Source organism: Cnephaeus nilssonii (assembly GCF_951640355.1).
Source record: "Cnephaeus nilssonii genome assembly, chromosome: 11".
In the NCBI taxonomy this organism is placed as follows: domain Eukaryota; kingdom Metazoa; phylum Chordata; class Mammalia; order Chiroptera; family Vespertilionidae; genus Cnephaeus; species Cnephaeus nilssonii.
Window position 1 is genome coordinate 86,464,215 of NC_137082.1, and position 22,645 is coordinate 86,486,859.

A 22,645-nucleotide genomic window follows, 5' to 3' on the forward strand; every position below is an offset into this window, starting at 1 on the left:
AGCTGATGGTGACCACAGTGCAGGTGAGAGGCAGGTGGCCTGGCCATGTGGCAGGGAGAGCTCCACCCACTTTCCAGGTCTCTTCACTGGCAGAGCAACCTGTGACTGAAAGGCAACTTACCCGAGGAGAATTATAAAACTCCCCTAGGACCCAGCTCCCTGGCTATCGGCTGAGTCAGCCTTGAGTAAGTCATTTGACCTCTTCATGTTGCAATTTCCCACAACTATCAATGGGGAAAGTAAAATCTAGTCTGGAAAGGGTTGGTTTCATCTTTTTTTAAGGAGTAAAGGATTGTGACCATGAATTAGGCTAGTTAAAGATGTTAGCACTGAATTCAGGAAGTCCTGATTTGATATGATCAGGAACCACATTACTGTATACATTTGGCCCAGTGAAGTCTCCAATGCCTTATATTAAGGAGCAGTGAGGTCAGGTGGGAGGAGGTTAAAGTCAATGTCAATGGTTCCATGGCTGGTGATGAAACAAGGTCTAACTCCTGAGTGTTGTATTTCATCACAAGTACATGCACCAGAGAAAGGGAGCCAGTGAATCGGGCCCTTGCAAGAAAGACAACATGGTGAGCAGAGAAGAGCAGGACAGCTGCTCGGAGCAATCTGAACATTATTTCCTGAGTCTTGAGCAAGCCATGGCCTCTTCCAATTGGGCATGTCTTTTTCAAATCATAAATTTACCCAGCAGCCAGGAAACAATCTTCCAGCAGCAGCTTTAAATGATCAAACTGCATTTAATAGCCTTTCCCTTCCAATTTCTTCATCTGTGTCTCCACCAACCGTTATGCATGTTTGCTCTGCAAGCCCAATAAGGATTTACGTCCTATAGGGTCACAGGTTTGGTGGCAACGTGCCTGACTTCCTCTCGTAAACACTGCATCTCCTGAATTGCTTCTCACCATGAGCCAATTTAATGTGTCCAAAGTCTATGGAATTTCTTAGAGCTCAGCCTTAATTTCCCACTTAGCTATCCCCAGCATGAACCTTCTGCAAAAAGAATATGAGGGCAAGGAGGAGTAAGAAGTGAGGAGCAGGAAGTGAGTTGTTGAAAGTGGGGAAAAGAGGTTATTCCTTATTGAACACAGGTGAGACATTGCTGACACCTTTGTGTCATTTACAGAAAATATAGGGTGTTCCAAAAAAATGTGTACACACACTTTAAATAATTATAAAGGCAGTGTTTATTGAAATACATTTCATTTTCAAAATTGAGCTACCAGCTGAAAAATTGGTTTTAATTTTGACAGTTTTTTAGTTTCCTTTCCAAATATGTATTGATCACATTTTTTTTTTCATATTTGAGTTGGCCCAACATATCCAACTGGGAAAGTTCTAGTTCAGATTAGAACACTAGAATAAATATCTACATATTGTCAAAAGCCCAAAGATGATGTGGGCTTATTTCTAACCCCAATATAAGATAGCCTACAGCCTATTTTTTCAGAACTAGCTTCCAATCATTTTATAGATATAAAATATTCAGAAACTTCATGCTGCAGAATATGTTGAATATTGAAGAGTTTATGAAACATTGCATATAAACATGTTGTTCTCATAAATAATTTCCCATGTGTGGGCTCAAAGAGCTCTTCTTCTTGGTCCAGCATGACAGAATTAGTCAGATATTTTCATTGGCATTTAGTTCCACTGCAGATAAAGAAAAATAAAATCTCAGTTAACTAGTATCTTTAGGGAATTGACTATTTTCAGAAAATTGCATTTCTGGACAGCTCAGAGCAAAATAGAAATCATTTTATAATACATAAATGTTTATCCGTTGCCAAATCTATGTTATGTATAAACTAAGGACTGGGAGAATGCCATTTTGTGCATGTCTTTTCCTTAAATCCCACACTATCTCTATAAAGTAGGTCAAGTCAATTTATAGGGTCTGAACCCCGAGTACAAAAGCATTGAATAACTTCTCCAAGGTCACAGTTATTAAGGGCAGGGGCAAGATATAAGTCTTGTTCTGCATTGTTATAATATTTATTCTCTTACCTGATTGCTGGAGAATCACAAAAGTGTACCAAGAAGAAGGACAGAGTAAGTAAAAACTCAGAGATGAGAAAGTACAAGATGTTTTCAGAGTCTGTAGGTAAAGCAGTCTTGCTAGGGAGGGTGATTTATAGAGTAATTATGAGATAATAAGCTGGCAAAGGGCAGGGTACAGTGAGTGAAAACAGAGCCGTGGGAGGATCCAGTGGTAAACCAAGATTGAGATAGAAGCTGTGTGATGTAGATTTATGGCAGTGAGACTAGATGGAAGAGACAGCCATAATAGTTATCTTTCAAAAGAAGAAGCAGGTGGCTGAGTGAATAATTGGATATGAGGAGTGAGGGACAAGGTGAAATCCAAGGTGACTCTGTTGCTGTCTTTGGGAACATGGTTATAAACAAACAGAAAGAGGGAAGTGAGTTGAGAAGTTACTCCTTAAAAGGAATGGGAGACAGTGAAGTATGCTGGGTCAGTTGGACATCCAAGTGGAAATATACAGTTTATATGGTAAAGTGTTAAGAATCCAACAGGGAAGTCACAGCTGAAGAGTAGTTTGGGGTCATCATTCTCAGAGATTTAAGAGTTTTGTCATATAGTAGACAGAATTAGATCACAACTCCCAAGGAAAGAATTTGAAGGAAAATAAGAAATTTGAAAACTGAAATTTAAGGTAAATCTATATTTTTATGAGGGAGTAAAGACCAGGTACTAGAGATAAGAGAACAATGCCAGTATAATTTTTAGAAGGTAAAAAAGGGGAGTACTTAAAGGAAACGGCAGTTTTAAATATAATAGTTCCTTGATTCAAAGATGCCTTAGATTTTTTGCTTCTAATGTTTTATTATAAAAATATAAAATGCTCAGGAAGATTGTACAGTGAACTCCTATATATCCACCACCTATATTCTATAATTAACAATTTTTATATTTTCTTTGCCACATATTTACTCATTTAGCCACCTATCTTAATGTTTAATGCATTTCAAATAAAACTGTGGACATCCGTTCACTTTACCTCTAAACACTTCAAGTATATAAAGATGCCATTGCCTTTGGAGTCTACCGACGATTTTGTTGTATAATGTTAAAAGAAAAGTTATCTATAATAATTGTACAAAATCACTTGTAAGAAGCATCTCAATTTCAGTGATATTGCTGTGAATCTTAGAGCTGAAGAAACATAATTACTAACAAATCCCATAGAGAGGTTAATAGGGCAGATACTCATTAGGCTGAAAAGTTATGTGAGTATTTATGACCTTTATATCTGACATTTACATATATGTGTGAGAGCAAAAGCTAGGTGGCGAGAGAGTGGTGGCGAATAAATTAATAGTCAATGTGCAAGTGTACAGTAGATTACCCCTAGAAGTATGGCAGCAAAATACAGAAAAGAAGTTGATCAATGGTAAAAATGGTAATGCTCTCTTGGCTGTTTTCCTCAATGGTATAGATTTCCTTTGGGGTGGACATGGTGATGGTGTTTAACTCTTACAGTTGAAAATAATTTAAAATAATATGACCATAACTCACTAAGTTTCTTTGAGCTTTTCAAAGTGCTCTTATGCCTTGAAAATACTATTCATGTTGTGCTTTGATCAGTGTGAGAGATACACATGTGAATATTGGGAAAGTTGGGGTTAAATTGGTAATGTACTAACCTCAGAATGTAATCTGGAAGTTATATTTCTGGTTATAGTCATTATACCTATGTGAGTGTGTGTACAATTTGATGACTTCTATTAAAGATCAAACCAGAGAAAAAATAAATTATTTCAGGTTATTAAAAAATCTGGTTCTGAGTAATAAAGGCTTTACTATAAAGACAGAATCCTCTGTGGTAATCAAATTGTCTTTATAAAGGGAAATATTTCCAATGTTTATAAAATAGATTTTTAAGTGGAAATTATTACATATATACAGCATATGAAATATTTACCAGAAATATATTCTATTGCATACTAATGTGGCTGAATTTAGGCTATGATGACATTCTACACATGGAAAACTGAAGTCTGGATATTTACACTGTTTCTTGATTTTCCTGATGTTTTCATGATAATTTGGAAACTTTATGCAGTGTCATATGTCTTTTTACGCTTTGAGAGTCTGGTTTTTCTCTGAAGTTTGATCAATAGGATATCATCAAAAATTATATAATAAAGGAGGGGTTGTAAGCCTATTTTTCATAAAGAATGGGATTGACAATTTTCCTTCCTGGAGCACAAAACATCTGAATTGCAGTAACTATAAATAAAGTACTTAAGCTTGTTGCTTCTTGTTGCAAACAGGGTAGAAAAAGTTAGAAAGAAAATTAAAGAATAAAGTTGGCCAGAAGATATAAATGTCTCTTTTATAACAAACTATCTAAAAATGATTTTGAATATCCATGAAATTAACTGAGAGACACCTTGGTTTTGACATTATATGCAAATATATATATATATAGGAAGTCAAAGTAGACCTCTTAAAATGAGCAATGGAAATAATGTGGAATCTTATTTTTACCTTTAATTATGGGAGCTTCCCAAAAGCAAAACACATGTTCAGTTTTGAGTTTGTAGTTTTGCTTTTGGTTTGTTTTGAGTGTTTTGTTAATATGTGGTGTAGGAATCCCAGAGAAGCATCAAAAGGAAGGGAGAGATACAGACCTGTCCTGATGAGTTCATTTCTCATGATTGTTGGTGGTTTTCCTGAAACTTTTCTTCTTCTATGGGGTTTCTAAATCAAGAAGCAGCAGGAACGGGCAGAATTATGAGTGCAAGGTTTCTGCAGGCTCATCTGCTTGCTGTGACTTTTGTCTGCCTCAGTCTCATTTCCAAGAACAAATTCACAAAGTATGATGTCAGCTCTGCTCTGTATGAACTAGACACTGGGGTAGTCCTAAGGACAAAAAGACACATTAAACAATGTTTTTGTACTGAAGGGCTTCTTATTCATCCTTTGCTTAGTCATTCTTTCCCAACAATAATTTCATCGATGACTACTAAAGTATTTATCAGTTCTAGCACTTTTTAAAATCCTTCTTTAATTAAGGCTCTTCTTATTCATTATAATATGCAAAATAGACACCCGCTTGTGTACAGAATTTGTATGGATTCAAAGCCATCTGGGGTAATATTTAACTCACGTTTCCAACACAGTTGTCACTTCCTCCCCTTCAGTATTTTGGTAACTTTGCTATTTTCTTCAGTTACCATTGGGTAGCTTCTGATGTGCCCAGTGCATTAAGAACTTGGAGTCCAACTCCAAAAGGTATGAAGGTACAACAAACCACAAATTGGTAGAACTAAGAAAGGTCATGGCTTTATCATTGGGGCTGCTAGATCTTATAATGACTTCAGGAGAGGCATTAACTTACTTATTGGATTATTATTTATTCAAAACAGGAGGCTGGATGTCTTGTAGCCTAGAGCAAAAAGAAGATGTTAAAAATATCAGCATCGTATTTGAGAGGTGTCCCAAGAAGCAAGAGCATTTCCCTACCCAGGTGCAACTGTGACAAAAGACTCATTTGTAGAAAAGCATTTCTTATATGGCCCTTTCCATCATTTATTTTTTAAACTGTAAACAAATCCAAGAAGGAAAGGATGATAAGATACTAACAGTTTGTCACAGGTTATGTGGGGGATATCTCATGTGGGGTATATGCAAAAAGAAGGTAATAGGGAACAATGTGGGAGGGAAAGTATCTCAAAAAGAAGAAAGGAAGATATGTGAACACAATGTTCATCCTTTGCAGTAGTCAAACAAAGGTAAACTGTAAAACTATGTACTATACTCGTGGCCCGATGCACAAAATTCATGCACATTAAAAGGGAATTAATTAGAGGAAATATTTTAGGGTCTGGGGTGCAGGTGAATGGGATACCTAGCTGGCAGGCCTCTGACAGCAAGCTGACCAACTGCTGATTCTGGGAGGAATGGGGCTCCCTCCTCCCTCCTGTCAGGGTCTGGTTTGAAAGCTGGCCATGCCCCCAATCATGTGAGACCCAGAGTTTCATTATGCCCTGGCCAGGGCTCAGAGCTCCCTCCTGCTGAGACCCATCAAATTTATCCTAACTGCCCCCCACCCCCGCCGGCCTGGTTGCCCCCCAACTTCCCTCCCCCCACCGGCCTAGTCGCCCCACACAGCCTGCTGTTCAGTCATTTGGTTGTCCCTCACTGCCCCCGCCCCCTGCTGGCCTGGTTGCCCCATGCAGCCTGCTATTCATTCATTTGGTTGTCCCTCACTGCCCCCCTGCCAGCCTGGTCGCCCCACCCAGCCTGCTGTTCGGTCGTCTGTCTGGTTGTTTTAGGTCATGATGGCCCCTGGCTTTTTATATATTAGGATTATTCTTTCCCAAGATGTCAGAAGTCTTTACTTCTATGATACGATGACATTTATATTTGCATTGGTTCACCACTTAGATGGAAACAAGTCTAGCTAAGATCAAGTTAGAGAAGTGAGCAGGGATATGTTGATTTCTTCTTCTACCTCTATTCCATGACTCACCTCCACCATTCTATACTGTCACTGTTGTCTTCTCTCACTCTTTCCTTCCCTTTCCAGCACTAATAATGTCCTGTCCACTTCCCTTTGCTTTTCATCAATGCCTATGTTGTAGATTCATTTTTATTTGTTTTTGTCTAAGGAAGAACATCTACTTTAACAATAGTAGTAGTCAAACCCCACTTACCACCTGAGTGACTTTGAGCAAGTTGCTTATCTTTTTTGAACATTGACTTTTCCATCTCAAGGTGTGAGCAACAAGATATGTTTCAAAAGGCCTGTTTGAAAGAACATACAGGACAATGTAGGCAAAGGTGTTTTATTGTAGTTCATTGTACCTGTGGGAGAAGGAGCGGGTATGTAAGTTTTACCCTTTTTCTCTCTGAGTTCCAGCTCATGGAAATAATAGGAAAAGGGGGGCTTATACCAAATGGGAATCAAGGACCCAAGAGAATCATGGCCCTCGGGAAGAACTGGGTAGGAGCATCTGGGGGCCTCTTCCCTGAAGTTAGGACTATGGGCTTACCAGCTGTGAGTTAGAACAGATAGTAGAGACTTTCTCTGTGGGAGTCAGGCCTTGCCTTGTTTATTTAAGAAATGGAGCCTTCAGAAAGTTCAAGGCCAGAGAGTTGGGGGTCTTCTATGTCTCAGGGCAGATAGATTTAAGAACTTGCTTAGGGACCAACTTTGCACATTAATTCTACTCTCCCACCTGCACAGAGAGATGGCACAATGAAAGTCACCTTACTTGTCACTCAGAGTAGTCCAGTCTTACATCTTGTACCTCACATGGGGAAAAGTAGAAAGAGAAGAGATGGGCAGAAGCACCACATTAATACATCCTTTGTTTCCTTTGTCTTTGAGGAGAAACAGGAAGGTCAGATGAAAAACAAAAAGCTTCCGTTCCCAGAAATGCCATTTAAATACACTTATCACCCTTATCATATACTTCACACGGGAGATTAAATGCTTTAAGATTGATGCCAAAACTTATGTTTGAAATTCACTTAGGAGGAATGCCTGAGGCTACTGTATCTAGTTTAATACAGCTACTGTCTTTTTGTTCAATGTCTGTGCCCATGAAAAGGTAGGGAGTATTACCAATTTTTCCCTAAACATGTCTTATTTCTTTCAGGACCTCAAAAGCTCCTTACATGTAAGAAGTCTACACAACTACCTGACACTTCCATATGCCCACAGACAGCCTGAGTGGAGAGTAGGTACTAATCATAAAAACATGTCAGAATAAGATTATAGTTTCTATAGAAACTAGACCAAGAGAGGCTGTTTCTTTTGTCAGGCATCATAGTAGGTCAGAGTGGAGAGGAGAATCCAGGCTTCTTCAAAGTTACCCATGTTGATTTTATTCTTAAGGGTGAAGAAATGGAAAATGAGATAGGAAATAGGAAAATGTAGGCAAGGATCAGAAAATTCATATTGAAAACAAAATCATGCTACATACTGCCCTTGGGTTTGATGCCGGTGAGTCTGTTCACTCCTTTCCCACTGCAGGTTCATCTAATGTTTCTCACCAAGAATCATTTTACAAGGGAAAACCCTCTGCAGGGAGACTAGCAGGAGTGTGCACCTGGCAGCCATATATTACGCACCTAATGAGCAAATGACGTGTTTAATAACTGTGCTGTGAAAATAAAGCTTAAAACAGTAAATTCCTGCTGAGGCTGCTCATCCACCTCAGAGGCAAACTGCTGGCCAGCTCAGAACTCCAGCATCATTCTTATTCCGCCCCTTAGTGGGTCCTGCTGAGAAAAAATAACATTAAATCCAAAACTATGCTCACTTAATTAGTTGTATCGGTGTCGACCCATTTATTTAGCCTATCAACATTATGTGTTTCACCTCAGGGTCACCTGTAACACATTTTCGATATGCACCCTGGGTAAGGGGACATCATAGCACTTTCAGATTGAGCATTTGTAAATTTAAATTTTTCAATGAATCATGGATCATTTATACTCATAGTGATTTAATACTGCTTGTTTATATTTGGACTGAATTTAGCCTTTTGGGAAGGCCACTGTTGTTAGTTTGAAATAAGAATGCAAAATAGCCATAGTTGATACAATTTTTCATTAATAATTTTAAGAGAACATTATAGAACTTTTTTCTAGAAAACGCCACTTTAAAATCTAATTATTGTAATTTATGAGTTAAGGATTCACTTGCTGGAGATTTCTTTGGATTCATTTTTACCAGTGGATTAACTAATGCTTCCTTAATCTCTAGGAGAGCAAAGAAATCCTAAAGTAAAGTTCAGTTTAGGTAGAATAGCTATATTCTCCTTCCTTGTATAATTTTAATAGCTAGTAGCTTAAAGAAAAAATTGTTTAACCTTTATAGATACAAAAAAAATTGAGACCCAAAGAAATAAGACTACTGGGCCAAAGTCACAATAGTAAGACTGGATCTCCTCAGTCCCAAGCTAGGACTCTGCCTGCACATTTGGATGTTTACTTGAGTACTCATTCTCTCCTTGGAATTTATTGTGTGGATCACACACATCATGCTATCATGGGGGGAAAGTAAATAATATAGGAAGTCACAAACCTTTTATCATGAAGATCAGTTTGGTCTTCTAGATTGGGAACCCCTCATCTTTCATTTGCTTATCTTCTTCTCTGAAAGTGACATGGGTTTTCTTGCTCACATTCTGGAAGTCAGTCTTCACAGTTGAGAGTGACTACAGAGAATCTTGATGGCCAGGCTAAAATTATATATTAAATTAGCAGTTGGGGTCCGTGGAAATGATTCTTTTAATTTTTGTCTTTCCTTTTCTTTTTCTTTGATATATTTCTCTGAAGTTGATAGAAGTTTCATTTAACTTATTCATGTTTAGACCAATTATCAATGTAAGTGTCATTTTCCAAAGCAAAGAAGTCAGTATACGAATTCTTTTCTGTAAGCTACTCCCTAGATCTAAAAAAAAATAGAAGAAGCTGTCAAAAATTCTAGTCCTTCTTGACTTCAAAGAACAAGTGTTTATTCTTTGAAAATGTTTTGGTTATTTTTCTAAAGAAAATGTTTTGGTTATTTTTCTAAAGAAAATGTTTTGGTTATTTTTCTAATTGCTACAGATTTCATTTCATGGCTCTCTTCAAGTGTATCAAAACACCGCCAGATATAGCAAAGGCTACCATTCCTTAAAGGAGCCCCTCATGGAGAAGAAGAACACAAAGAAGGGAGGAGTAGGGCTCCAGAACAAAGTGGCTTTTAAATGCACTTCTAAGGGCAGGGTAGAAAAGGCCAGATAGCAGTGGAGGAAGTGGTACAAATAAAGCCCCAGTGCAACTGAAATCCAGGAAGTTTCAATAGAGGAATGGACTCGGGATAAGGGGTCTCCCAATAGTTGCACTTCATCAGCAGGTGAGGGGCAGCAAGATTATTCCCAATGTCCTCTTCAGATTCGACCAAGCTTCCAGTCCTCACTTACTTTTCCAAAAGACAGGTGATTAAACTGCTTTCTCACTTAAATTGAGTCCATGACATGAGACTGGTTATTTTATATAAAGACTAGTGGCCCAATGCATGAATTTGTGCACATTAGAAGCAATATTTTAATATCGCTATTCGCCCTTTCTCTATAATAGAAGTATCAACCAAATTCACGATCGACAGTGACAGGTCGAAACATGCGTGCGATTGGCGCCAGCGAGAGCTTTATATATATAGATAAGCTTGCTTAATTAGACCTGCTTTCTGATTTAGCTAAACTTTTTCCAGCCCAGTGAAGCACCCCAACTTCTCTTTCAGGCAAGTGTCAGCCACACAGCAGTAAATGTCAACATGAAGCACATTATTATTATAGATCATGCAAGGAGAACAAAGGGTAAAATATTTAACTGCAGCAGTGTTTGACTATATTCTGTGCAGTGAGAAAACCTGAAATCATTTTCAAGATCCACCATTTCTTACTTCTTTTCACTAGGGTCAAGTTTCTAAACTTTCTAAATCTCCATTTTCCAGCTAATGAAAAGAAAATAGGATTCCACCGAGTCTCCTATCTACCTACTCCAGGACTTCTGTGAGGATCAAATGAGATTAGGAATGGGGAAAAGCTTCACAGATATTTGGTTCAAGTGTAAAATATTTGCACCTGGCTATAACGCAAGTCGTGTTCCTGGGCTGAAGAAACTGTAAGGAGGCTAGTCGCTAGGGAAAGGAAGCCAGGCGTTGCTCTGTGACATCATTACCCAGTGCCTACAGCCACCGTTTCTGGGCTGGCCATGGAGTCTCAGCCTCTGCTGGGATTTGGTGGGCTGTTCCTCTGGGTTGGTGGCAGGGCCTGTGTCCCATTTGGGGGAAGCTGAGTGTTGCTTTGTCGGCCAGGTCTGCGCTGCCATTTCTCTGTAAATGGCAAGTGTGCATCACAGCAGCTCCTGTATTGAGCGTATGCCCCCCTGGTGATGAGTACGCATCATAGCGACCGGTCGGACAGTGGGAAGGGCACTTATCATATTAGCCTTTTATATATATAGATGTTTGTTTGGTTTCAATGGGGTAGAAAATGGGTTCAGAATTTAGTCTTTTGGAAAGGCCACTGATAAGGTCTCAGACATGAGGTGAAGGATTAAAGGCATGTCTCACAGACCAGTGGGAGAACAGGAATCAGGACAGGAGCCAGTAACACATGGTGAACTATTGTACATAAGTGAAGGAAAGAGCACAGCTTGGTGGGCTTGTAAGGACCTAGGCTTTGCCAGTGTCCAAGCTTAAAGCTTCTGGGGTTCAGAATAGAAAATGCTGAATCTTCTCAAATACCAGCATAACTCCACAGCGTAGGTCAGAGTTAGTAGTGCTCACCCAAGAGCCAAGTCTTGGTGTCAGCTTCCCAGCACAGGATGATTTCAAGAGAAACTTTGTTTTAAAATATCCATTCCCTTCTACTAAAAGGTAATTTTGAGACCTAGGTTGTTTTATTGGCTGTTGATAATATCTCCTAAGAATTTTTCCTTGTAGTCTTTTCTTTGACTTCCATTCACTAAAAGGAAAGAAAAATATTTAAGGGCATAGAGTACACTAGAGAAACCTTGCTAATAATGAGCTCTAAGAGACTGTTTAAATTCTCCTCCTGTACTGGAATTTAATTGAAATTAATTCTACCTTGATCTCTTGATCTCCAGGGACCTCAGTGTTCTCTTCAACAAAATAAAGAGCCCGCGAGGTTTCAGCATTCTAAAGTTCTTTGAATGTGTGAATGTTACTTGAGAAAAGGCAGTCACTTGAGGTTTAAACACATTGTGTGGTCTTTGAGCCAAGACAATGTCTTCAATTCCTTTTGCAAAACGCACTGTGTCTTGTGCATTGTTCAACACTCAGCAGGTTCTAAATGTATAATTGTTGCCTGGACACTAGAGACAATCAATTATTATAATGATCTTCTCTTTACTGGGTTTGAGTTATGGTGCTCTTTAGGCATAACCTGCATATGCACAGTATATGCTCTGTGAACCTGCACAAGTGTTTAGGATCCTGGGCAGAAAATATATCATCAGAATATATTTTTATAATAAGAACTATAATTTCTCTACATATAAAACTACAAAAAAGTATCAGATAAATATCAGGAATTTATGTAGAGCAATCTGATAAAGTCTAAAAGAATCTTTATTCTTATACGTTTCCTAGTATAAAATAAGGCACAGAATTTGAATTTCCTATATAATCAGCTATGCTCATGCCATTTGCTTTTTCTTGTGTCACTCTCTTTGTATATATCTAGGTTAAATGAATTGATTTGCAGTATATGTTAAACACACAGTCCATGTGTTTGGTTAAGAGTTAAATTATATTTTTTCAGAAATAGTTTAGCTTATTTAAAAATTTTAAAAATAAATAAAATAAGTGGGTTTCACCATCCAGGAACCCTGAGTCCGAATTGTAGCAAAAACTATAAATATAAGATATATGTACAGGAAGTGTTGTTAAAATGCAGCTGTTCTCTGAAACACAGGCAAGGAAGAGATGGCTCCTGGAGTGTGCTAGGAGGAGCAGCTTTCCATGGCAATAAAACTAAACTCAGGTGTAAGCAGAACATTGTGAACATTCCAGAAGGAAATATAAAAGTCAATCAGAAAATGCAACTCACAGTGGGAGTTCCATAGATACATTCTCAAGCCTCGCCAATGCTCCTTGAAAATTCCCCTTCAAACTCTTAACCCTTATACTTAACGAATCACCTACAATATTAATGTGATTGCATATGTTAGAGCATCTGGAGGTCCCTTTCTTAGTGCCTCTGTCAGGGGTTTAAGTGCCTGCCTTTGTATTTGGGTTTATAGCTAAGTTGGCTCAGAGACTAAAGAGAAAAGGATATAGGTAGGCTTAATATACAAGTGGTTTGTTCAAATCCAGTGAAGACCAGCTGGCATTACAGTCTCTGGAAGAATGAAGGTTTGCCTATTGTTCAACCGGAGAAAACCGGGAGTGAAAACTGAGCATATGTGACAAATCCAAAATGACTTGTGACATAGCAGTCAGTATCAAATTTATGTGGCTATTTTTTTAGCCCAACAACTGCATTTATCACATTAAATCAATGATGTTTATTCAAATTGTTCTGTTTGGATAGGACTTGGAGGGTGTATAGATCACCCTCTAGTGATAAATCATTCCAACTGCAGACTTTTGATCCTTGAAGTTGAAGAAAAGAGTGAAAGTATATAAATATGAAGGAATTATATGCTAGGCCACGGTCTGAGAAAAGTGCTTTCGTTAGGATTTCTCATTTGTTTTGCCTAGCATATAGAAAATTGCCAGCCTACTAGACTGTTTGTATTATTTCTTTTTATATATATATAAATATATATTGTTGATTTCAGAGAGGAAGAGAGAGACAAAAACATCAATGATGAGAGAGAATCATTGATTGGCTGCCTCTTGCACATCCCCTATTGGGAATCAAGCCTGAAACCTGGGCATGTGCCCTGACTTGAACTGTGACCTCCTGGTTCATAGGTCGATGCTCAATCACTGTGCCATGCACATTTTTTCTTTCCCAAGAAGCAAATGCTCCCTATTTCTCTGACTATAGAATAATTGTTGAGCTTTATTAATTGGAATTACATTTCCAAATATGGTCAAAACAACTTACAACTTTTTTCCTTTAAATATAGAGTATGCCATTGGAATCATTAGAATTCAAATATCATCACTGATGATAGAAATGAGGCAAAAAAAAATTTTTTAATCCTCACCCGAGGATATTTTTCCATTGATTTTTAGAGAATGGAAGGGAGGGAGGGAGAGAGAGGGAGAGAGACACATTGACTGGTTGCCTCCTGCATGAACCCTGACCGGGGCCAGGGACTGAGTCTGTAACCAAGGTATGTGCCCTTGACTGGAATGGAACCTGGGACCCTTCCATCTGTGTGCTGATGCTCTATCTACTGAGCCAAACCAGCCAGGGTGAGGCAAGCCTCTTTTAATTATTTAATTCTATATCTTCTATGCTTGGGTCTTGGTTACAATGCTTGATTACAATGTATGAGGTATACTAGCCTTCATAAACTTTTTATTTTAGGCTATAGGGACAGGGTGATATTCTTGCTATAAGCTAAGCAGGGTTCATAAGGCAGATTTCAGACTCAAAAGGAAAAAGTAGCCATTGCTCACAGCAGACATAAATGTCCAGAAATGTCATCTAGAAGTAGCTCAGCAGTTCCTCAAACAATTTGCATGAACATTGGAATGTATTTTATTGAGAGAAACTGTACTGATCAGGACAGAATAATATTTTGCTTTTTTCCTAAAGATAATTAGTAATGAGATTTTATCAGGTTAGCCATGAAGGACTCTTTTTTTTTTAACTATAATATCTAATACTCATTTATAGGCCAGAGCAAGGATTTCTTTAAACTGCACAAATAGTCTCTGGTACTATTCAACATCTTGGGGCTTATTAGGTGGTTTAGCCTCGGGCTTTCTGGCCCAAAGCTGAGACTGGCACCAAAAGAGCTTGCCTGACACTTTCTAGGGTATGACGCACAGCCCAAGCTCCCAGCAACCTTGCTAGCGTAATTTGAAATCCACTTGAAATTACATGAGATGGTGGAGCTTCATCTGGAGGCGCCTCATCAGAATCTGTCTGCATTTAGTAGCAGTGAAATGAGCCCATTCACGGTGTCAGAATTCATGTCTAACCCACAGAAGGCACAACAGCCTAAGATCAATGCCAGCCCTGTGGATTGGGCTTCCATGCTTGAGAGATTGATGGCCAGGCTGCTTCACCAGTTCCTTTCGTCACTGTGCTTTCTCTTCCAGGGCCTGCTCTTCCTAAGACTCACGTGAAGACGGCCTCCCTTGGGCTGGCTGGGAAGGCAAGGTCTCCTTTGCTTCCTGTGTCTGTGCCAACGGCCCCTGAAGTGTCTGAGGAGAGCCACAAACCAACAGAGGATCCAGCCAATGTAAGGGCACCCCCCCACCCCGAAGTTCCCGCTGTGTCACGTGAAGCAGGGACTAGGGCTGTGCAATTGAGCCTAACCCTCTCCATTAACCGCACCCATTGTTGCTCTGACTGTTGTTTGTTTTGTTCTGTTTTCGTGCACTTGAATGTGAAGAGTTTGAACTCTAAGGGAAGATTGTATGTGGGATTTAATTAAATTTAAAAATTACTGGTACTTAAAGGCAATCCTAGAAATACAAGCAGGTAGCTACAGAATGTGTGACTTTACATACACACCTATATAATAGATATCTATTTATGTGTGTTTGTATGTTATTATATTTTATATATAATATGTATACCAGGTCCTTAAATATCATTTCTTTCAGCGTTGTTTAATTATAATGTTGATGAGATGCCATAGAAATTGAACTCTTGTTTATATCAATTAGCCTATAGTAAAATTGGTTTCTTCATATGTGATTTCACTTAAAGTTTCAGAACTCATCAATGACATTAAGTGAAGACTTAGTGTGTGTGTGTGTGATTTCACTTAAAATCATCAATAGAAATGTGGAATTGAGAAGAAGAAATTACACATAAAAATGAAGGAAGGGGAGAAGGAATTGACATATTTGGAAAGTAAAAGGGGAAGTTTCTTTAATGAGATAAAAAGTGTACTAAGGGCCCTAGCCATCTTGGCTCAGTGGATAGAGCGTCAGCCTGCGGACTGAAGGGTCCGGGGTTCGATTCCAGCCAAGGGCACATGCCTGGGTTGCGGGCTCAACCCCCAGTAGTGGGTGTACAGGAGGCAGCCGATCAATGATTCTCTCTCATCATTGATGTTCCTATCTCTCTATCCTTCTCCCTTCCTCTCTGAAATCAATAAAGAAATATTTTTTTAAAAGTGTACTAAGGGAAGAAGCTAAAAAGTGATCAAATTAGAAAACACAGAAAGAAAATCAATGAAGACAAAATAATCTAAATTTTGAGAGAACAAACATTTTTTTCCAAAAATGTACTATGAAAGTATTTTAAAAGGTGTTGCCTAAAGGCAGCAGTTTAGAAAACTCTAGAGTATTTCTGAATATAATTCAAGAGAAAACATTTAAAAGAAGGCCAAGGAACTGACATATGAGATACCCTGAGAGAGGGAGGAGACTGAGAGATTCTAACCCATTGTAGACTGAACCAAATCCCTGATAGCTGATACTCTGGTATTACTAATGACGTGGTGCTAGTGACTCACAGTGAGTGAGAGCTATGCAGAGTATGTTCACTAAGAGTCCTGCAGTCTAGACTCTTCATTTTATCCACCAATAAAATCCTGCTATAAGGTTACCTTTACAACTGTGCATAGAGCCAACTCTGATTATGGTGAGAATTTTGTTTCCACATATAAACTGATGCCATAATCCTCAGACTTTTCATTGGTCAAGGCAAAGCCCATCAATTTCCCACACAAAAGGGTGCCTAGGTTGTGTTACAAAGAAACCTGGTGATGTAATTCTGCTCAGATCCTCATGGGGGCCTCTAAAAGGAAAGAGCTAATGTATTGAATGTGTACCTCTTGCTATATTGTGATAGGCACTGAACATGCCACAAGATGCTCAGAATAGCCTATAGAATAGATGCCGTTATCATTTTACAGCAGAGAACTATATATACATCAGAGAGGTCCTAACTTGTCCAAGACCACACAGCTATTGATTGTTAGATCTTGATTTGAAACAAGGTATTATTTCACTCTAAAGCTTTTTCCTCACTACAGGGATGAAGCTGGTGAAAGAGTATGCAATCATTCATCACCACCTTTTACTAGTATCCCCATCAATCATTATATTTTGAGCACAGCCGCTGATTATGGGCCACTGTGTCTCCCTGGAGAATACAGAGTGAACCAGCTAGACATGGCCCCTGTCTTCACAAAAGAATGTGTGGCTATTCACCTATACTAACCCTTTGCTCTCTCGTTCTTTCTGCAGGTGTACGAACAGGATGATTTGAGTGAACAAATGGCAAGTTTGGAAGGGCTAATGAAGCAACTTAATGCCATCACAGGCTCGGCCTTCTAACACCCATTGCCGAGTAGATGGGGTGAATTTTCCGGGAACTTTGCAGCATATCGATTACCCATCACACAGCACACCTGTGTCCAAGAACTCCCACCAGTGCACAGGCCAACCATCAGGACCACTCAGTTCCAGAAGAACCTGAAGCAGTGCAGGAGGAGGAGCAACCGTCCCTTCTGGCACAGGCGTCAGGAATTCAAATATGATGACAATGGGGTCCCTCCACAAACACAAGGATACGTCCGCACCGCACTGTCAGAGCTGAGGCTGCAAGAATAGTCCTGGGTCTTTCCCAGCGCAGTGATCTCACTGTCACAGCTAATGCTTATGTTTCCTTCATCCAGGCCTGTCATCTCCTTACGTGTAGGTCTAGTCTTACAAAATGCAAGTGCATTACTTAAGCCTGTACCATGCCATGGCAAACCAGTGCGAGTTCACGCTTTCATTTGCGACTTACAAGTTCAAAGCACCCGCAGGAATTCTCTCTACATAGCACCAAAGGATTGGAAGTTTTCCTGACAGCACAAAAAGTCAATAAGTCAACAAACAAAAGGCAGCCAATGCTTGTGTTTTGTAACTCAGTCATTCCTCTTGCCCAGGTGGTGGGTATTAGCAAGCGGCTGTAACGCTCACCCATTTTTAGCAAGTATTTGTAAATCCACCCGGGGTTAACACTTACCATTATGTCTGGAGAACAGGGACATAAAAGTCTGCACCCGTGGCAGCAGTCCATTTCCGGTAAGAGGATAAAATATGCAGTCTTCTCAGACACGCGCTAATTATGTGCTTAAGGCCGTAATAGGACACTCTTCGATTTGGGTGGCTTTGGGGCCATACCACACTGTGATGACATTTCAAAGGTTCACCAAGGCCATCTTCCTCAGGAGTCTGGCTGGAAGAGTTCCCCCTTCCTCCCCACCCCTCCCCGAGTTCTCCTTGGCAACCAGCCTTAGGCCAGGTGGCCAGCTCCACACATCACATGGCCTCCTGACCAAGGTCCCCGTGACCTTCTGCAGAAATGGCAGGCTCCTTGAGAACAGGCCCTGAGGAAGGGAAGAAAGATGGAAGGCAGTTTCAAACATCACTTGATGTCACTTCCACCAACAGGGTTCTCACTGGCTTAGAGTAGGCAGTATTGGTAAGTGGCTACCAAGGGCCCTGTTGTCAAGGGGACCTCCTATCCCCACCCCAACTCCCACCCACCGCCCCCAGCTTCCCAGAGTCAGAGAGGAGCAGAGGGTAAGAAGCCACTGGACACCTCTGACACATCCCAATCCCAGTAGCTGCTTGTCAGAGCTGCATCTTCATTGTGAGCTAGAACCTTAAGCTTTTATTGCCATGTGTACCAACCATTTGGAACTACGTGAAATTAAGAACATTTTGAGTGCAACCTTTTAGTTTCTGAATGTTCAGCTGCATTTGGAATTAATCCCTGTTGATGCAGCTGAATCGCCAAAAGAGAGCTAGTTTGCATATTTATCAGTTAGGCAACTTGAAAACCCAATAGGAGAGTTTCCGCGGAATTATTCCTTTCAGCTCTGCCTTTGATTTCAAGCTTGAGTAGGTCATAATTTTAAAAGAGCATGGAAGGGAGGGGATCTTTACAACCTAATAGCTCCTTTTATTAGGTGGGTAATTATATACAAATCCCTGAATGAACTATTTTGAGCAAAATGGCACTGTAACAGAAGTAATAATTCAGATTATTTTTTTACAGTTTTATGTCGGGAAGGAAAGCTGGTGTCAGAGAGAGAGGGCTTGTTGAAATTGTTCATTAGGAAGGCCGGTCCATTGGTGAAATCATTCCTTCAACAAGAGTGCTTGTTCAATTTACTAAGACTTTCTTGAAGTCCTTCTGAAGAGCTACGTGGCGTTATTCTGTGGGCTATATTACTCTTATTTAACATCTAGGTGCTTAGCAGGACCCACTGACCTGGAACAAGGCATTTCTTATTGAATCTCCAGAAAGAATTCATTACTTCAAAACAGAAAATGTTCACTAGGCTAGTCTTACCTTCTCGGGGTCTTCGAATGGCTTCCCCTTTCTAATATTCACAAACAAGGAACATTCGCTGAAGGCACTTGACATGCAGGCCACCCTGAATGCTCAGTTCGTAACAGACTGTCGATCTCAGACTTCAGGGATTGAGTCCCATCTTCAATCTGTAGGCTGTATCTGGACAATCAAGACAACTAGCATGTTTACAAAATTCTAGACTCTTCAAAGTCGTTGACCTTAGGAAATAACATTTTTTAAATACACGAAAATGCACATGGTTTTCAGTGAGAGGTATATTTCTGATGCATGCTCTCGAAACAAAATATAATAGTTCATTTTAGTAATTATTGGCAATGCTAATATGCCTCAGCTCCATGCAGGGAATGTTTAGAAGTATCCATTTAAATGATCTCAAGAGACTATTGTGTGATTTACCCAGTGGTTTCAATATACAATATACAGGGGTCCTCAAACTTTTTAAACAGGGGGCCAGTTCACTGTCCCTCAGACCGTTGGAGGGCCGGACTATAGTTTAAAAAAAAAACTATGAGTTCACCAGTTCACCACAACTCCCATACAACTCTGTTCCCCACTCAGATAGCTCACGTATGTGTCCAACTGCCTGGCCAAGTTTACAGGTGACTTCTAAACGTCCCAATCCCCTGATCTCTTGGCAAGAAGAAATCTAGGAATACTGCAAGATTGCCTCAAATTTGCTCCTACTCTGAGTCTAGCTCATGACATACAGGGCTCTTGAAGCTCATAAATCTGACTCCCATAGGGCGATGCGTGACAGCCATCCAGCAATGCTGCTGGCAGGACTCCCTTCTCCCTGCAAAAGAAGCCAATCAAACTTGGCAGGGCATGCTCGGGCCTCCCCTGCCCTGTGCTGACCTGTCAGGCAAGAGCCGCCTCTTGAAAACTTTTGGTATTTTTATGTTGTATTTCTTTCTGACAAAGCTAGTAGGTACTTCAAAAGGCATAAGGCATATTTGAATGATGCTCTAGCCAAAAGTCAAGTATTTCTCAGTGATTCACATTCAGTAAGAATCCAGTCATAGCTACCTCCATGTAAAACAGAGTTAGAAGCTTCTAGAATATTTAAATAATGGAACTTTACATTTGGGTATTATAAAATACACATTCAATTGAGCAATCTGAAAAAAAATAAGCATATCAAACTTTGGCATTCACTGGCTTTTCCAATAAATAATCTCTAAGTACAGGTCTTTCCAGAAGCTTTTGTAGTCTGTGCTTGAAGGTGGTTACTCATTTTTATCCCCTCCCCCCTTTCTTATAGTTTATTGCTCTTTTAGAGACAGGGAGGAAGGGAGAGGGAGAAAGAGAGAGAGAAACATCAATGTGAGAGCAGCACATCGATAGGCTGCTGCCTGCATGCCCTACTGGGACCCAGCCTACAACCCAGGCATGTGACCTGACTGGGAACTGAACCAGCAGCCTTTTGGTGTCCAAGGGGATGCCCAACCAACTGAGCCACACCAGCCAGGGCTCTCCACCCTTTGGACTCATCTGTCTGTTGACTTTGGTTAAAGAAACATCTTCAGGTTTTCTCTACTTTTTTTGTAATATATTTTTATTTATCTCAGAGAGGAAGGGAGAGGGAGAGAGAGAGAAACATCAATGATGAGAGTGAATCATTGATCGGCTGCCTCCTGCACACCCCCTGCTGGGGATGGAGCCCACAACCCATGCATGTGCCCTTGACCAAAGTCGAACTCGGGACCCTTCAGTCCACAGGCTGATGCTCTAACCCAGGGGTCCTCAAACTTTTTAAACAGGGGGCCAGTTCACTGTCCCTCAGACCGTTGGAGGGCCGGACTATAGTTTAAAAAAAAAAAACTATGAACAAATTCCTATGCACACTGCACATATCTTATTTTGAAGTAAAAAACAAAACGGCAAAAACACCCGCATGTGGCCCGCGGGCCGTAGTTTGAGGACGCCTGCTCTATCCACTGAGCCACACCAACTAGGGTAGTTCTCTACTTTTAATAAAGTGTCTCACACATGGCAGTAGGACTGTAATTCTGACAAAAAAAAAAAAAGTCCTCTATAAAGAGATCACCTTTCCATTTTAGATAAAATTATAGCCCAGACTCAGAGTTCTTATAATTTCAGTGTCTATTTTTAGTCTTGAGAAAAAAAAAAATTCCCTAATTTTAGATGTGTTTTTAGAAAACAAAATCATCTGAATTTTGCAACAGCTATTGGACAAGATTGCTTTTCCTCCCTCTTACCTTTTGCTTCATGCAACCGCAGACCACCCGAAAGGCCAGGTGAGTATCCCAACACTGAGCCCACCACATTCTGGATCTACAGAAGCTCTCCTACACTCAGACCTGCAATCTCTCTCTTTTTAAAAATTATTCCAAAGCAGCACTTGACTCACAATTCGTATTTCTCTAGCAACTTTCAGGAATCACTTGAACAATTTACAGAAAATCTTTCCCCTGGATTCTAATGTTTTCAAGGAAATTGGATACCTGGGAAAATCACAGATTGATGTTTTGGATGCTATTCCATTCTATCGAAAAGTGTGCGCCCCCATGTCTCAGTGTCACTTGCAGTCCAAGTAGCTGTTTCCAAAAGGTATTGATCCTGAAAAGAAATGCCTGCGTGTTTCCTGGTCAGTGAGGTTATGTAGGAGACCAACACCGCGCCCACGGCAACAGCGAGGGTCCCCTCTGCCCTGCCCACGGCCTGCTGCTGGGTAACGCTCACGTGGCATGCTCCTAGGAGCATTCTCTGAAGGATTTCTTCTCCTGCCCTCAGTGCACAGCCTTTGTACATTGTCATCCTATGATGTGGGGTTGGTAGGAGAACAACAGCAAAACTCTACAAGATGTCAGAAACACAGACGCATGGGCCGAGGGAAGTCATTGTGCTGAAAGTATTTTCAGATGCAAGGAAGGAATGTTGAGGAGGAGAAACGCTGTTTTTTATTGTAGGGGAAACCTGACAATTCTGAACTTTATGAATTGTCAGCTTGTTTGGGGGCTGGGTGGGTTGGGTATGGGGTGTACTTTTTATAAGTAATATTTAATTTATTATTTAGAGTGGCTTCTTTTTGGATAATTTATGGGGGGGAAAAAAAGGAGATCTGGTTGGGAATTTAGACAAAGCTGTTAAAGCTGCAGTGTTCCGTGTCTCAGAGGGACCAGTTTGGATGAATTGTCCACTTGCTGAGTATGAGGATAGCCCAGGCAAAGCCTCCACCGAAGCTCCGTCATCTCCGCCTCCTCCCTTCCCAGGGTCATTCAAACAAGACAGCAGCACCCCAGAAACGTGCTGATAGCATTTCCCAGACCAATGCTACTCATCCTCTCTAAGGGCTTTGCAATTTGAGCAAATTGTTAATGTGCTAGTGGTAGGTTTATTTGGTAGAAATGGGTATACTACAGCTTTAACTAGCCTTCGTAGAAAAAGAAAATTTTTGTTGCAACAAAACACCTTTGAGAAAAAGAAAAAAAAGGTATTTTGAGCCTACAAAGAATTTCTTTAAATTGTCAGACTCTAGCATTGTTAACCAAATTAGACTAGTGATTGCAATATTTAAGTGTAAATCTTGTTCTATGAGAAAGGAGACTTGCTTACAGTTTAAAACAATGACTGTTTCTACAAGATCTTGTATACGACTACTCGAGGAAAA

General features: G+C 40.1%; 2 protein-coding genes across 2 annotated transcripts in view; one reads left to right on the forward strand and one right to left on the reverse strand.

Moving 5' to 3' along the window:
• DCC (DCC netrin 1 receptor) overlaps positions 1 to 16,979 on the forward strand; it is a gene marked incomplete at both ends in the record, with an annotated part of 938,651 nt that extends 921,672 nt beyond the window's left edge. Inside the window, 2 exons of the mRNA XM_079784846.1 lie at positions 14,784 to 14,926; positions 16,890 to 16,979. Of these exons, the coding sequence (XP_079640972.1) occupies positions 14,784 to 14,926; positions 16,890 to 16,979 (233 nt within the window). The remainder of the gene's footprint in view (positions 1 to 14,783; positions 14,927 to 16,889) is intronic.
• ZNF397 (zinc finger protein 397) overlaps positions 1 to 22,645 on the reverse strand; it is a 687,602-nt gene that overhangs the window by 162,134 nt on the left and 502,823 nt on the right. The window lies entirely within an intron of this gene.